Source organism: Dermochelys coriacea, chromosome 1, assembly GCF_009764565.3.
Source record: "Dermochelys coriacea isolate rDerCor1 chromosome 1, rDerCor1.pri.v4, whole genome shotgun sequence".
NCBI lineage: Eukaryota > Metazoa > Chordata > Testudines > Dermochelyidae > Dermochelys > Dermochelys coriacea.
This window is the reverse complement of record NC_050068.2, coordinates 224,901,783-224,919,697: the sequence shown is the minus strand read 5'-3', so window position 1 is coordinate 224,919,697 and position 17,915 is coordinate 224,901,783. Positions and strand designations below refer to the sequence as shown.

At 42.1% G+C, this 17,915-nt stretch overlaps 1 protein-coding gene across 2 annotated transcripts in view; it reads left to right on the top strand.

Annotated features, from left to right (window-relative positions):
• BORCS5 (BLOC-1 related complex subunit 5) overlaps positions 1-17,915 on the top strand; it is a 113,858-nt gene that overhangs the window by 64,551 nt on the left and 31,392 nt on the right. For both annotated transcript variants that reach the window (XM_038387864.2, XM_043515054.1), the window contains one exon: positions 15,817-15,974. In XM_038387864.2, coding sequence (XP_038243792.1) covers positions 15,817-15,974 — 158 coding nt within the window. The remainder of the gene's footprint in view (positions 1-15,816; positions 15,975-17,915) is intronic.

Here is a 17,915-nt window from a genome sequence, read left to right as displayed (position 1 = left end):
AGAGCAGTGAAGCGAGCATGCCTTCACTTTCTTTCCCTCATAAAGAACAAATCTATTCAGGTCTTAATAGACAACATAGCATGTATGTACTACATCAACAGACAAGGGGGAGCCCGATCACATTCCCTTTGCATGGAAGCCATCTGACTATGGAGTTGGTGCATACAACATCAAATACAAATCATTGCTTCCTACCTAGCAGGCACAACACTACTGCCGACGCACTCAGCAGGAACTTCTCGACAGAACACGAATGGGAACTGCATCTCGCAATACTTCAACAGCTCTTCTCCCTCTGGGGCACCCCGTCAATAGACCTCTTTGCCACACCCCGGAATCGGAAATGTCGGCTGTTTTGCTCCAGAGCGGGAATCGAAACTGCATCCCTAGGAGACGCGTTCCTCATCCCATGGAACAACTCTCTCCTCTACGCCTTCCCACCAATCCCTCTGCTAGACAGGGTTCTTCAGAAGATCGTAGATGACAAGGCCTGGGTCATCCTTATTGCCCTGGCTTGGCCGAGACAGACGTATCCTTACCTACTCCGCATGTCCTCCCGTCATCCACGGGCTCTCCCCAACAGGCCAGATCTCCTTTCCCAGGACAACGGACGGGTTTGTCACCCCCAGCTCCAAAAGCTCCGCCTGACAGCCTGGTTCCTTCATGGTTCCAAACCCATGAACTAGCCTGGTCCGAGCAAGTCCGATACGTCCTCCTGCACAGTAGAAAAGACTCCACTCATAAAACTTACCTGCAGAAGTGGAAGCATTTCGTCCTCTGGTGCTCACGTAATCACTTAATGCCCAATATGGTGACCCTCCCTAACATTCTAGACTACCTCTTGAGACTAAAACAAGACTGACTTTCGCTCAGCTCCATCAAAGTACATCTGGTGGCGCTTACCACCTTCCAAGACCTGTTAGAAGGTTATTCACTCTTTACCCACCCCACCATAAAACAGTTTCTCACAGGCCTGCAAAATCTCTACCCTGAAATTTACCCAATGGCAGCTACGTGGAATCTTAACCTCATTCTTCACGCTCTTATGAAACCTCCATTCGAGCCTTTGGCTACCTCCTCTCTTCTCCATATGTCCATGAAGGTAGCTTTCTTAGTTTCAATAACATCAGCAAGGAGAGTAGGTGAAATAAGCGCCCTGATGGCCCATCCTCCCTACACAATCTTCTCCAAAGACAAAGTCACTCGGATACCACATCCTAAATTTCTCCCTAAGGTAGTATCCACCTTAACCAGCCTATATACTTGTCTACTTTTTATCCCAAACCTCACAAGACTCCACACGAGGCATCCCTGCATACTCTGGATGTTAGGTGAGCAATCGCCTTTTACTTAGACAGGACTAAACCATTTTGTAAATCTCCACGACTCTTTGTCTCCATCACCGAAAGATCGAAAGGTACGGCTATCTCTAAACAACGTCTGTCCAAGTGGATCTCTGACTGCATCAGATCCTCTTACCGTATCCAAAATAGTCATCTGCCCGAAGGCATTACAACTCATTCCACTCGAGCTATGTCAACATCCGTTGCCTTCCTATATAACATACCCATTTCTGACATCTGTAGAGCGGCTACATGGTCATCTGAACACGTATGCCAAAAACTATGCTATCACGCAAGATACCATGGCAGACACCATAGTAAGCCATACAGTACTCTCACTGCTGCATCTCCAAAGTCCCCCGACCGTAGTGGGTACTGTTACACATTCACCTAGAGTGGAGCACCTACAGGGACAGCACTCGAAGAAGAAGGGGAAGTTACTCACCTTGCAGTAACTGAAGTTCTGCGAGATGTGTGTCCCTGTGGGTGCTCCGCTCCCCACTCTCCTCCCCTCTACTTCGGAATATTAGTATAATCGCTCCATGGTAGAGAAGGAACTGAGTGGGGTGTGGGACGCAGACGCTCAGGAAGATTCCAGCGAGATGGGAGATACCAACTGAGCACCTGCGTCCCGACCAGGCACTGCTACCGAAAATCTCCAATCAACGGCGCCGGGATGCACCGACACCTAGAGTGGAGCACCCACAGGAACACACATCTTGAAGAACATCAGTTACTGCAAGGTGAGTAACTTCCCCTTTTAACCAATTTTTTTAAATAAATAGACTGTCATCCGAATGAAATCTGTGCATGAAGCTGTAGCCCATGACACAAATGAAAGTGCTTGAGTGTTATATTGCTGCAGAGTAAAAAGGGTTTAAAATGGAAAACGCCAGCTAGGCTTGTAGCATTTACAAATTGCTGCTGCTCTTCTTCGTATTTTACTGAATACATGTAATGTACCAGTAATGGGCTTAAATTACTCTTCCTAGTACTCCTCATGCAAACTGCCAGTACTCTAATTTCCGCTATCTCTGTTCCGTTCCGTTAACAGACCTAGCGGGTGACCATCTAGGAAAAATATTACTAAATAGAGAAAAGGAAAATATATTTCAATACGCATTCAAAAGCTAAGTGGCAGATTACATATCACCAAACCAAAGCATCTTTAAGCGATCAAGTCTGACTGCATCCTTGTCTTTTCCCAAAGGAGGCAACATCTGTGAATCTTGGTTAAGTTGGTTATAGGCTGTGTGGAGACATGAACGTCCTGAGGTAATGGCCAAATTTCTTTTAATGCTCTTGTTAGAGAACCTAAGACAGAGAATCAAGTCAAAGTAAGAGCCTGGGTGAGTATGTATATGTGAATAATGGGAAGAAACAGAGGAACTCAGACAATGATTCACAGGAAGTCAAGCATGATGAAGTTTATTGAGAATGGGAAATGGGGGCACTTACAAAATAAAGTCAGGAATGCAGAATAAAGTTTATAGGAAAGGCAACGGAGGAGAGTGGCCATGAACTGTAGCTGTAAAAGACTTTTAAAATGTCTTCTGTAATACATATATTGAAACAATGAAAGACATTTGAAAATGATAAATTCAAAACCTTCCCAGCACCATGGGCAAGATTTTGGCTCTCCCAGTGCTTAGGGAGTTAACATGCATAAAACGCTCCTCTGTGCAGGCTACCTGCATTATATATAGTATAGCTCTGGGGACGGTAACCTCCATGGGGCTGCTATGCAGCTTCCTTCACAGAGAGCATTGTGGAGCCTTGACTCTGTGTGGCTCCCATCCAAAAGTGATCTGATATGGAGGGAAAAGTAATCTGCCCCAGGTAAAGGACTGGTGCTAATTCTCCCCTGTCCATACTATGACATAACCAGAGACAGAGTTGTGATTCTCATATTTCAGTCTCTGGTTGATCCTGCGGCACTGAAACTACACACTGCTCCCTACTCATGGCTAATGACAGATCCACAATCTAACGCTAAATAAGGAGGATCTGATACTTACAAGAATAGATTAGAGATTACTGCATAGCAAATTTATGAGGGCAGGGCAGAAACATTTTTGACAGAACCCTAATAGAAAAGAGAGACCTAGACATATAAGGTAGACCATTCTAAAAGGATGATAAGAAAACAATGTAGAGAGTTCTTTCTCCACTCATGTACCCCACTATTATTGTGAGGTATCTTAATGGGTATTTCTGTTATTCTCTGAAGCATCAAGTCTGAGCAACTGTTAAAGACAGGAATGGGACATGCAGGACAATGGGATGGGATGATCAACTCTGTTGACTGATTTATGTCAGGCAGCCAAATGAGAAAACAACCATGACCAAACCCAGTTATCTGGTCCTGCACCTTATGTAACAAGCTGGTCCTGCTAAGACTTTTTTACATGCACTTTTTACATTGCTATCCAGATTCAAGGCTTGTGTTGCTCACCTGCCCACAGCTGGTAAGGGAAATAATTGGACTTGCAAACTGAAAGAGCTTCCCACAAGAATTCCAAGATGGTTTTGAGAATGAATTTTAATAATCCCCTCCCTCTCCTCCTCCCTCTCACCCCAATGAGGATAAATCTAAGATCTTTGTGGCATTTTAGCAGGTTTGGCCATTTCATTTAAAGTCGGAGGTTTTCCCCCCCTTCATTTACACCGGACTGCATCCAGGAAGTCTTCAGAGCCTTGATGGGGTGGCAGTGTGATAGGGGACTGGTTTGGGGCTTGAGAGACCTGGGTTCAGTTACTGGCTCTGCCACTCTCCTGCTGGGTGATCTCAGGCAAGTCACTTCCCTCCATTTGCCTTAGTTTTCCCTTCCGTGACATAGGTATAATGATACTGACCTTTGTTGTGTGCTTTGAGGTCTAACAATGAAAAATGCTGTATAAGAGCTAGCCGGTATTATCATTATTATGATAGGTTAATTTTAAGGGGCTGAGACCTTCATGACAATTTTTTAGAGGAAGAAGGAGGATTTAAAATGTAACTTATTTAAAAAAAATATGTGTAGCTTTAAAATGTTCAGGGGAAAATGTTGTAAAAATAGTTAAATCTATATAGACTTCCCCCCCAGGAGATACTAATAGATATATTTCTAGCATAAGCAAATTTTCAGACATTCTTGTAATTTTTAGCTCCACAATTTCCCTGCCATTTTTTAAACTGTAGCTTGGGTCTCAGAAAAATTAAAGTGCAAACTCAAATACTAGACTAGCTGAATCTCAGAGTGAATAACCAGTACATCAGTCCTTCTTCTTGCCATTGTGTGAATTTGAACTGCATTGTGGACATTGTGGAATGAACTCCTACGACACTCAAGGCAAGTCAGTGTTTAGTCCTAACTTATTTGGCAGTGTTTCTTTAAATGTGCTCTCCCATTTATTCCTAACAATCATATCTTTGTCTTAAGTTACGCTGGCACTGTAATTTGCAGTTCCTGCAGACATATTTGTGCTAACTGTACTCTTGGTAGCTTGCTAAAAATAGCAGTGAAAATGCAGTGGTGTGGACTTCAGTCTGGGCTGCATAAACATGGATGTACCTTAAGGTGGAGAGGTGTGCTTGTAGGGTATAACTGCACTGCAATAAAAGGCCAGTGGGCATGGCTGCGGCTGGCCTTGATCAATTGATTCAGGCTCGTAGGGCTTGGGCTGTGGGGCTAAAAATCACAGTTTAGACGTTTGGCCTTGGGCTGGAACCTGGTCTCTGAGGCCTTGTGAGAGAGGAGGGCCACAGAGCCCAGGCTCCAGCCCGAGCGTCTACACTGCTATTTTTAGCCTGAGGCCTGTGAGCCCTAGTCAGTTGACCCGGGCTCTTGACTTGGTGCCCCGGGTTTTTATTGCAGTATAGACGTACCTATAGTGAAGCCTGTACCACTGTGTTCTCATTGCAGTTCTTAATAAGCTAGTACAGATATATATACGTGTGCTGTAAAGTACATCCCTGGTTGCAGTGTAGAGGCAGAGATTAATCTAAATTTCATCTTGAAAACAAGGACCCTCCAATAATTTTTTCTTTTCTGTTAGTAACTGCTGTTGACATACCAATAATGTACATAGCCTTACCCTTTTGCCTACAATCATCATTGGTTAGCCCCAAAGAGCTCTCAGTAGTTCGATAACAAGACTAATTAGCTAGGTTTTTTATCAAGTACTGGAGAGGCAAAGGGGATGGTCTTGTGGTTAAGGCATTGGACAGGGACTTTGAAATCTGGATTCTGTTCCTGGCTCCGCTACATCTGTTCCTGTGCAACACTGGATAAGTCACCTTATCTCCCTGTATCTCGGTTCCCCATCCATTTTACGAGGATAGTCACGTTTTCTTTCTCCTTCTCTGTGTATTTATATAGTACTTAGAATAATGGGACTCTGGTCTTGGCTGCGGCCTTCTAAGTGCTACTGTAATACAAATAATAATAATAGGTCTTTGATCAATTTTGATGTGTTTTAAAGACACTTTCCTGCAAAATAAAAGCAGCTTGTTGGTTCTGTTTCTATCACTTGAACATCTTGCTGCTTTTCCATGTGGTGCTCTCAACCATTTTTTTCAGTGTTAGATTTATTTTTATATTTTTCAAGTCTGTGGCAGGAAGTGGGACATACACTATTGCAAATATGTAAAAGAAAACACCCTTTGTAAACCACCTCTGTGCACCAGAAGTGGAGAATCAACATGGAGCTGGACTCGGCAGCAGCTTGGCTGTGTGTGTGGTTGGCTTAACACAGCTATGTGTGTGCCATCAGACTATTGTGTGGGGTTTTTTCCCTACCTGTAGCTTCAAAAGAAAGGTATTGGTTGACACAACATTTTCCAGAGTTCTGGCAACAGCTGATGACTTTTCCATGGTTGAACAGTCTGCATGTGCACAGAGACGTATATAGTGACTGTATACTGGACTTATGAAGTATGCAGTCTCATTATTCATGTTTTTGTTTTTCTAATCATTATAGAAGTAGAAGGATTCCAATAATTCAAACGGTGAAGCGTTACCATTGTTTAAATGTGGGAGTTTAAAATTCTGTACATCTACAGCATAGCTAAAAATACTTTTGGTTTATAGTAATGAGTTGGGGGTCCCATTGTGCTAAGTTTACAAACATAAAATAAGAGGCAGTAGTCCTTGCTTCAAGGAACTGAAAAACTAAGACCTTGATCCTGCAAAGATTGTGCATATGCTTAATTTTACATTAATTAGTTTTACTGTAGGCCTATTTACCTAGTGGATAACATTAATCACATACAAATCTTTGCAGGATTGGGGCATAAATAAAGACAAGATGTACCAGGTAGGTGTAGCACATGCCATCCAGGGAGGAAGACCGAGTTATCTGTAATTGGATTCCCTTTTAGAGAAATTGTTCCAAATAACTAATTATAAACTTCTTAATGTGGCTTCCACAGTCTTGTTAGGCGGAGGTCTGGGATGGTGGTGGTGCTTTAATATAATGCAGAATATGTAAAAATCACATACTGATCTGGTCCCCAAAAACTTACTTCTAGGGAAGAAGCGGGAGAGGACAGGGGAGGGGAAAATAAGGGGTTCCTCAATGGCAGTGCTTTTGCTGCTGAGCTGAAAGGGCTTGTGTTCTCACAGTGTACTAGGATGTGGTCTTAGGTTTAGACATTACAGTGACAGCATTGAAGCATATTGTTGACAGTGAGCGGGTGTTGGTGCTCCACGGTTAGAGCTGTCACCTGTTTTAAAAAAAAAAAGGACATGAGATGATTTTTCCCTTGTGCCCATCTTTGGGGGGCTACAACTGCAGAAGTTAAAGATCACAAGCTGCTTTTTCAACAAGAGGGCTGGAGCACCCTGTTTCAATGGGTGCACTATGCTAACCTGCCAGAGAGGCACTGACCATCTACAACAGCACCAGCTGCCCCAGCACTGCAACCCTAATCCCATCCCAGTGCAGAGAGGCAACAGGGCCAGCCCTGAGTGGCGTTGTGACCCTGTGTGCCAGGTCACCACACCCGGAGCAGGAAGTTAAGCCCAACCCTGTGGGACAGGAGCTACCACTCATGGTGAATGCAGAGGGGGCTCATTCTCTAGTCCCTCTTTGCCTCCAGCCCTGGGGCCTTCCCTCTGCACCAGGCTGGGAGAAATGAGAAATGTATGTTTGCCTGTTGTCATGATTTCTCTAGGTACAATTGAACCATGCTAAAGCCGCCCTGGAGAGGGTTAGAAACCGCTGTTCTAGCCAACATTCCTGGTCACAGTAAAAACATGTTAAATGTTCCTGGCTGCGTATAAGCTGTTGTTGCTCACATAATGTCTGCACAGTTTGTCTATAGTCATTACACAACCTTATCCAACTGCAAAGCATTTGAAAATACATGCAGTATAAAGCCAAATTTTATTCTAGAATGGATGTGTCAGGTGGCCAGGTCTAGTGGTTGGAGCTGGAATCAGAATCAGGGAGTTGAACCAAGGGTCAGAATTAGAGTCAGAGACCATGGGCAAGGAGTTGGCCAAGGAATTGTGCAAGAAGGCAAGGTTCAATGTAGCAACCCACTTGTGCAGACAAATTCCTGTGCCTCTCTTTGGATTTAAATAAGAAGCTCTGACCAATCGAAGTTCACGGTGTTCCTTCAGTCAGGCCGAGGAAAGAAGCCCTTCCTGATGTAACTTCAGGTTTCATAGTCTCTCCTGCTCAGCTGGTTAATAATGAGCTGCTGGCTGGGAGCAGGGAAGCAACAGTTTGCTGAGGACCCAAGTTCAAAACTGTGTGATCATGACTGAATGCATATTTTATTACAAGTTTCAGAGTAGCAGCTGTGTTAGTCTGTATTCGCAAAAAGAAAAGGAGTACTTGTGGCACCTTAGAGACTAACAAATTTATTAGAGCATAAGCTTTCGTGAGCTACAGCTCACTTCATCGGATGCATTTGGTGGGAAAAAAAAACAACTTTTTTTTTCCCACCAAATGCATCCGATGAAGTGAGCTGTAGCTCACGAAAGCTTATGCTCTAATAAATTTGTTAGTCTCTAAGGTGCCACAAGTACTCCTTTTCTTTTATTTTATTACAAGATCTCTTAAAATTACACTTTTAAGATAAATTTGTTGGTTACAAGAGTTTACAGACTTCTCCATAATCAGCAGTGGGTTAAAGTGTGATATCTTGCCATTCTTAGTGCCTTTGGTCTGGTCTACGCTACATGGTTAGGTCAATGTAAGCTGCCTTGCGTTGACCTAGCTGTGGAAGTGTCTTCACTGAAATTTGGCTCCCACCAGCTTAAGCGCCTCTCTATGCTGGTTTAGTAACACTACGTCCCCAAATGTCATAGACCACGTACATTGGCGTGATCAATATAATTAGGTCAATTGCTCACATCGACTATTACTGGCTTTCAAGAACCATCCCACAATGCCCCACGCTGAAAATACAATCGATACAAGTGCTCCTGGTGAAGTTGTGCACCACCACCAGAAGAGCCAAGCGCGCGCACACATACAAGTGATTTAATAACTGTGGTGGCTGTATGCTAATGTAAAGTTAGGTTGACATAATTTTGTAGTGTAGACATGGCCTTAGATTTACTAACTTGGTTTTCAAGGTAAGTAATGATCAGTAGATCCTCAGTTCCTACTGAAAGCTGTAATGTTTTATTGTTCAATATGTACAATTTTTTCCATCGTTACATGAACGTTCATCTGTCCAGGGTCTGTCTGAGAGCTGGAAGGAATGCAGGGATTTCCAATGTATAGTGAGACAAGTTTTGGTGCATTCTACCTGTGTCTGCAACAATTATTGAAGTAAAGAAGTTGGACAGTCTGGCCATTTCTCCTGTCTTTAAAATTGGTTTAAACCTAGCATTTTGAGGCTATAAAGAGGCTCTTCCATTCGGAGAACCTTTTATGGATGAAGAATACTATTTAAATTCACAGTATTTATAAGTCCTGCAAACCAGACTTCTTGTCAGTTTGGAAGTATTTAAAAACAACCGACTCCTTTGTCCCCCGCCCCCGGGCTATTTCTTTCACAAAGCTAGGCTTTAAAATAATGTAAAGTAGAGACAAAAATGCTCCAATATCCCCATTTACAAGCAAGTCCACTGTCTCCAATCTAGTCCAGGTCATACTGATCAAGAAATGGGACTCAAGGCTGCTGGGACATACTGAGTGGGTCCATCAAAGCTGGTTTGTTCACCTGGTTAGTGGGAGAAATTGCTGTGCTGAAGCAGTTTGAAGCAGCTAAGCAGAAAGAGAAGGGATGTTTGTGGGGCAATGTGCTAGGAATTGACTATAGGTGGTAGGATCCATAGCCATTTAATTTGTGCAGCAATGTCCGCAACTGTAGCAGGTCTTGCCTAATTGTGCTCAGGGTGAAATTCAGAGGACTTAACAAAAGGCCTATGCAATGCTTGAAGCCTGCTTCTCAAAGGCATAAGTGAGGCATATCCTGTGTGGCCCTCTACAAAGGGGTGCATTTTTAGAAAAGCCTGCTATTGCTTGTTGCACAAACCAAATGATTATGGCGCCTGCCACCAGTCTTCAGTACTAGGCCAATAACAGGTTAAAGATAAAGTATTTTGTGTATCACCATGGCTAGAAATGGGTATTACTGGGATTGATGCCCTTTCCAATGAGACACAGCCTTTTGTTTCTAGTCCTGATAAATATTGAGATAATGAACTGTAATGCGGTGACGTTGTGCTAGTTTTAGATAACTTATTTCTAGTGTCACCTTAGAGACTAACAAATTTATATGAGCATAAGCTTTCGTGGACTAAAGCCCACTTCATCGGATGCATTCAGTGGAAAATAGAGTAGGAAGATATATATACAGAGAACATGAGAAAATGAGGGTTGTCATACCAACTCTAACGAGACTAATCGATTAAGGTGGGCTATTAGCAGCAGGAGAAAAAAAACTTGTGTAGTGGTAATCAGGATGGCCCATTTCAAACAGTTGACAAGAAGGTGTGAATAAGGGGGAAAATTAGCAAGGGGAAATAGTTTTTAGTTTGTGTAATGACTCATCCACTCCCAGTCTTTATTCAAGCCTAATTTAATGGTGTCCAGTTTGCAAATTAATTGCAGTTCTGCAGTTTCTCTTTGGAATCTGTTTTTGAAGTTTTTTTTGTTGAATAATTGTGACTTTTAGGTCTGTAATTGAGCGTCCAGGGAGGTTGAAATGTTCTCCAACTGTTATAACTGAATGTTATAATTCTTGATGTCTGATTTGTGTCCATTCATTCTTTTGCGTAGAGACTGTCCGGTTTGGCCGATGTACATGGCAGAGGGGCATTGAAGAGTTGGTCTGGCAACCCCCATTTTCTCATGTTCTCTCTCTTTCTGTTGTATTTTCCACTGCACGTGGAACTTCAACTGATGAAGTGGGCTTTAGCCCATGAAAGCTTATGCTCAGATAAATTTCTTAGTCTCTAATGAGTACACAAGTACTCCTCGTTCTTTTTGCTGATACAGACTAACATGGCTACCACTCTGAAACCTATTTCTAGTGTGTTACTTTTAATTTTTCTGACTCTTGAGGTTTGTGCAGTTGGACTCATGACATGAAGGAAGGTTAGCTTAACTCAAGGAAGGAGATAACAAATAGTATAATTAATGTTAGAAAAGAGAATGCCACAAAATGCTTTTAACATAGCTTTTCTGTAAAATATCTGGCACTTGTTGGAACGCGTTGTGTAGCTCCTGAGGAGCTTTCTTCTTTTGTGAGTAATGTGTGCATCTCAGGCTGATTAAAATCTTCATAATCAGTCCACACTATTGTGAACTGTCCCTAAAACCGTGTATTCTGTAATATATAAAACGTCAGCAGTAGAAGTGTTGATTCCTTTTTGTCATGTCTGCTTGGGACTGGGATTAACAAAGTGCCAGGAAATATAACTAAGTGAAAATACAGTAATTGCTTTTCAGCCTGCAAAGTGAGCTGGTTCTTCTCAGGATTGTTTATTTAAATCAGTTGAATGTTACTTTAATTGGTTAATGTGTTACACACGTATGTTTACAGTACTGGTGTTATAAGGATCTCTTCAAGACCCTCCTTCGTTGTTCCTCTGGCTTCATAGAAATGGCTTCGTATTAACAGCTTTCTTCTGCTCAGTAGGATGTGATTTGTTGTAACTGTAAACTGTAAAACTATAAACTGGAACCAGCAAGATGATGACTAACTAGGAGGGAAATGGTTTTAACATACCTCTGCTTTGCCAAGGAATATGAAAACAATGAGAGCTTTGTCAAGTCTGTGGGTCAGCTAGCCTACTAGTGATATATGGTGTTTTTGTAAGCATGCCACATTTTGCTTTTTTTTTTTTTTTAAAGTGCCATTTAGCAGCTGAAATGTGATTTCCCATCTGTTTGCCCCAACAATTGCGGAACATCACCTTCATGGTTGTGTGTTGTTTAACGAGTAACATAGAGGCTGACTCCTCTTGATCCTCCCTGGCAGGAGTGTAGTGCGGTCTCCCTTTATTTATTTTGCAGTGCAGTTTGAAAAGCTAAGAATGTGTATAGTTAGCAATTGCCAAGGCATTTTGCGTCCATACACTACATCTCTTCAGCCCTGCAGTAGTCCTTTCCTCTCACACCAGTGTTTTGCTCCTTGCTTCTCTGTAACCCACTTCTCCCTTTCTTTCCAGTTAGTCATGACTAATGGTTAGATTTTGACACAGATATTTTTAGTAAAAGTCACAAACAGGTCATGTGCAGTAAAGAAAAATGCACGGAAGCCGTGACCTGTCCCTGACTTTTACTAAAAATATCTGAAAAATGGGGATCTGCGGGTCCCCACACCACCTGCAGCGGGGCAGCTGTGTGGCGGCTTGGAGCTCTGGGGTCCCCACCACGAGTTGGGTGTTGGAGCTCCAGGGTCCCCTGCTGCCCAGGGCTGGGAGTTGCAGGGCCCCGCCGACTGCAGCAGCTGGGGGCCGCATCGCACCCCTGCTGCCCGCAACTCCGGAGGTCCAGCCACAGCAGCTGGGCACTCTGTGTGGTGTCCCTGCTGCTCACGGCTGCCGGGAGCTGCGGGGGTCCCCCCGCCAGTCGCAGTGGCCAGGAGCTGTGAGGTGGCGGGGGACCCTGCAGCTCCCGACTGCCGCAGGCTGAAGTCATGGAAGTTGCTGGAAGTCACGGATTCCATGACTAAATCGTAGCCTTAGTCATGACGCACTTTCCATGTGCCTCGCCCCTACCTGTCTTTCAGGACAAGCTGCAGCACCTTATGTGCCAAACATCCTATCTTCTGGGGCCCAAACTGTATTAAAACTTAAGAGCTTCCCTACTTGGAATCCATATGGCAAACTCTTATGGCCAGGCCTTTAAAAAGTAACTAGAGATTTAAGAGAGACCTTAAAAGAGGCTTGCCTTTTAGAAAGTTCAGAGCATCCCTCCCCTTTGAAAATTAAGATGTCTCAAATTGGACACCCAAATCACTAGTCACTTCTGGAAAATCTTGGCCTTGAAACTCCCATCTTGGCCTTGAAACTCCTTCACCCATGCAAAACCCTTGTAAACCCAGAGTGTTTACGGTCTCTTCTATGAAGAATTAAGGTGACTTACTGTGAACATAATCTGCTCTCTTGAAGCAATTTAGAAGTTAATAACTTGCTAAAAATGCAGTGAATTAATGAAACGTTAATATTCATAGCACAAATTCCATAGCAGTAGTCAGAAAGTTTTTAAAAACAATAAATAACTGATCATTTTATAGCTTATGGAGACTTGGAGCAGCTAGTTCAACAGAGAACATCACATGCCCATTTCAATCTGTTAGTACTAACTCTGGTTGTTTTTCAGATGGATGGAAGATTTCCATGTGAGTTAAATTTACCTATAATGGCACACATCATCAACCTGAGTATAGAAATCCTAGAGAGGCGCTGAATTCCATCCCCACCTCCTCAAAAAATAGCATCCAGCTCTTCTTGAACTGATTTACACTACTTGTTTTTTATTGCTACCTCATAAATTGGTGCTGGATTGTATTTCAACCAGTGATGAAACACACTTAGGGGTAGACTAGATGACCCTTGCCATCCCTTCTAACACTATGATTGTATGATGTATTGTTTTAATAAATAAAACTCTATCTGAACAGTTAACATTCCTCCTCTTTCATTTCAGCCCATGATATCCTGGGTAGTGAGTTACAGGCTCTTTCTTATATTTTAAGTGTCTTTTAATTGCTTTTCACAGTACGGAACGGTACAAGATTTTATGTCTATAAGCTTAAGAGCCATAAAGGAACATATTACCCATGTTGCAATCTTTATCCTAGCTATCTTTGCAAATTCCAACAAACAGCTTGAAAAGTTCCCCAAATACCTACACAAAACTTTAAGGTTAAACTTCAATATCCTAAATGACATGTAGCTTCTCCTCTGCTGGTTGGAGGTTGGTGAGTGAGTAGTAATAAATGTAAATGAAATTAATTGGCCAAGGGTGTCAGGTTTTTGGCTGCTTCCAAGAGCAGGATGATACCGCAATGACAAGTGGTCTGATCTAGGATGGGGAATACTATATTGTGACTGTGTGAACCTCCAGTAAGACACAAGCTGACCGTGCTAGTCAGACTTTATCCTAGTTCTCTGTCATGAGATGCTTGCTCTCATTACTTTTAAGCAGTTTGGAGTTAAACAGATCCAGCAAAACCCTAAAACATGCTTGAAGTCGCACACATAAGGAATCCCATCCGCTTCAGTGAGATTAAAGTTATGCATGAGCTTTACTGTTCGAGAATCAAGGGTTAAATCCTCTTGGCCCTAATGAAGTCTATGGGAGTTTTTCCATTAAATTCAGTGGAACCAGGATTTCACCTGAGGTTGGTTTGTCTTTCAGAATGTAAATGACAAAGACCATTACTCACAGTGTTAATATGGTTTCAGTGACAAACGTTTAGTTTTTATCAACCCAGGCAACTGTATTAGGCACAAAGTTGGGGTAAAAGGATGAATTCTGACAGGCAGTGTGGTGAGGGAAGCATGATTTTGGGAGAAGAGAAACTAGACTTTGTTGATGGAACCTCTGTTGTGGAACTTTTTCTCTAATAGATGCTGCTAAATTGAGCTAATTAAATAACTGATGGCAAATTTAGTAGAATAAATGCTTTTATTTCTGATTGTGACTGATTTGTAACCAGATGTATTTTTTCCTCAAGTTATCAAACAAGTTGATTCTTGATCTGTAGCTTGTTCATAAACCATTTTTGACAAGTATTTGATATTTGAAAATCCAGCTATTTCTAATAGGCATATTGGTCATATAGCATTGTTTCAATTTCCTGGCTGAGTGGACTCTTAGAAGCAGTTTCTGATTCAAAATATTCACAATTATCAATTTGAAATCTGCCTTCTGTGTTTGTTTGTTTTTTTTCAATGGATATTTCTGCCAGTAAACTAGAATACCTGTGAATATTCACAAGCAATGAGCACAAAAGGGTGCAAATGCAGTCAAACTAAATTTATTTAACAGCTCTGTCAGATATTATTGGAAAACTTTTTGTGGTATTTGCCTATACCAACTCTAGTGCTAGAAGGTTCAGATGGTGCTTAGCCTGAACAAGGAAAAAGTTTAACTAAACCAGTAGGGAAACTAGAACAAAACAGTAGGAAATAGTACAAGGAGGAGCTTAGTAGTACTAGTATTATTTCTTCCTTATAACTTAAAAAAAAAAGTTTTATATCAAACTGCCACAGTGGAAATCAGAAGAGGGTCTCAAGTTCTACTCCTTTTGATACAAATAATTTGGGATTGCTTAGAAGAGCATTCTCTGTGATGGCCCCACAACTCTGGAAGTTGCTTTCCCAGTGTTGCCAACTTGCATTTTTATCATGAGTCTCAGTCCCTGGAGTCATGTGATTAGGTGAGAATCTCAACGTTCATTTAAAGAAAACAGTGAATTTCTGCTCCTCAGGATTCTGTAGGAAAGCTTAAAAACGTGATGCAGTAGCATTCTGGAGTCTCGAAAGCAGAAAGCAAACAAAAAATACAGGCCCCTGCCTCCTTTTTTTTAAAGAAGATTTAAACTCATTCTTTTCTTTGTGGAGGCCTGACTCATGACGTGGGAATTCTTGTGGTTGGCAGTATGGTCTTTTTGGTCCAAAATAGCCCGAATCTGATGACCTTTTGGGAATGTTTCAAAGCTTACCATCTTTCCTCCCCTTCCATAATTTGAAAATGTTGGGGGAATTATTAAAGGTGGGAAATTGTATGAGGAGGAAGGAAGGGGATTTAAATTCTTAGGTAACCCACCACCAGCAAATCACGTTTTCTGAAATTGTGCTGCTGCACTTAGAATGTGTTTCAGTTTTGTCAAGGATCCTTGCCGGGTATGGTTAGAGGTACTTGTTTTAGCACTTCTGTCTACTGCATTATTTATATACTGCATTATTTCTTTTTGGCAGGTTTGTTCCACTGCTGATCTTTCATAGTTCAGTTATGTATTAGTTGCTGTTTAAGTAGTCAGATTAATTCCATTATTTCCCATCTCTTCTAGGACTGCTCAGTGGACAGACTTCCCCTACAAACAGCAAATTGGAGAAGCTGGACTCTCAGCAAGTGTTACAGCTGTGCCTCCGATACCAAGATCACCTTCATCAGTGTGCAGAAGCTGTTGCCTTTGATCAGAATGCTCTAGTGAAACGAATCAAAGAGGTATGCTGTACAATAGGTGCATGCTTCTGTCAAAGACTGAGATAGCTGGGTTTGAACTAGGACTAGCTCAATAGCTATAACAGTACTTGCTATAGATCACCTTAAGTCATTTGCAGTAATCCCTTAGGTTCTTCTTTCAAAGGGAAACTTTAAAGGGAAGTAAGTGTGTGTGTGTGTGTGTGTGTGTGTGTGTGTGTGTGTGTGTGCGCGCGCATGATTGAGTATCCTCTTGGCTTGAGCAATGGGCACCCTAAACCTTACTGGTGAAAGGTTTGCCATATGAGACTAGATCATCAGACCAGTATCCTGCCTCATGTAGTGTCCAGTTCCTGACGTTTCAGGCAAATGTATGCTGACCTGCACTTCTAATGCACCTGCCCAGTATGATTCTCAAACTTTTTTCTTGTTTTTATTGCGTGCCATTTTGTGAGAGAATCTCTCTTGTGGACCCTCCTTCTCTCCCAGCGTCTGTTAACCGCAGTTGGTTAATTCTCAATGTGGAGACCAGCAAAAAGGACATCATGGAGCATGGGTTACCACTAAGCCAATGTTTGAGAATCACTCACCTGGTCAGTTAAGCAATGGCACACATGGAAAGGAAATTAATTCCTGATGCAAGCAGCATACACCTTGAAGCTTGCAATTGGATTATTCTTGTATGCATACTTACAGTGTTGTCAATGGTCATAAGACCGTACAGATTTCAGAAGTTAAGGTACAGTGCAAGGGAGAGAGAGCTCTTAGAACAGCAAGTCTGTCAATAACCATATCCATGGTGGATAACCCAGCCCAAAGCATAGTGGAACACACTTGGGAATGTTGCTTTTGACAAGAGTAAGTGGTGTCACCAAGACCAAATGCACTTAGTACAACAAAGTGGAGAGTTTGATGAGCAGGTGGTTAATTCGTACCGGCTCCCCATAAACAGCGACCTTGTTTTGTTGCTGTTCTATTGGCTCAAGATTAAGTAACCCCATAATATGAACTGGATAATAAATGTGATTCATGGGCTGTTTTGGAGAACTGCTGTGTTTTCATGATGTGCTGAGTCCAAAATACCATGGGAGCCATACAAAAAAAAAAAAATCTCTTTTCCTACTTTGGTGAGTGAAGATATAAAGCCAGCTATTACGCAAGATGTAAAGATACTTGCAGATGTTGGTGACTCAGATCACATAATTCCAGAATTTATTTAAATTGCCAATTTAATGACAGTACAGTGCATTAATTCAAATAGTTTGTTACGCTTTTGGCCATTAGAATGCAAGGGCCAGTGTCAAACTAATTTGAAGGACTGGTAGACTGTATAACTGGCTTCTGATGCAGTTTCACTTTCTGTAGATGGGTTTATTTTATGCAGGGTAGGTGGCATGGCTACCACTCAACTTAATAATTATGATGCTTTCATTTGATTAATAATACCTTAGTTTGTAAAAATATAGTGCTCTGGTCTTGGTTCAGTACTGGAACGCGCAACTCTCACTAGCCTCTTTATTATGGTCTTCTCTTAGTACAACCTGAAGATATGGACAGCCCTGTAATGTGGGCAGCTGACAAGTCACTTCTATTTTTCATAACACTTAAGTAGTTTCAGGACCCTGAGTCCCTCTGCCAATCTGTGTGGTTTTACAACTTATTTTCCTGTTATTTTTTGTTTTTCCCCCATTCCTGTTGCTGTATATCTGCTTTGGAGAGGAGAGGGGTACAGTGGAAGTCCCTCAATTTAAATAACATGGGAAACATGACATGGGCCCTGTACAGTATTAAACCGACCCATTGTTGACAGTGAGTGTCAACAATTAGTATAGTTGAACTGGGGCTAAATATGACTTAGATACAAATATAGGCTAGGACAAATCAAGATGAGCCCCACCCACTGTCATCGGTAGTTCAGTTTTGCGGTATAGACTAGGCCTAACTGACCTAGAGAGGAAATGGTGA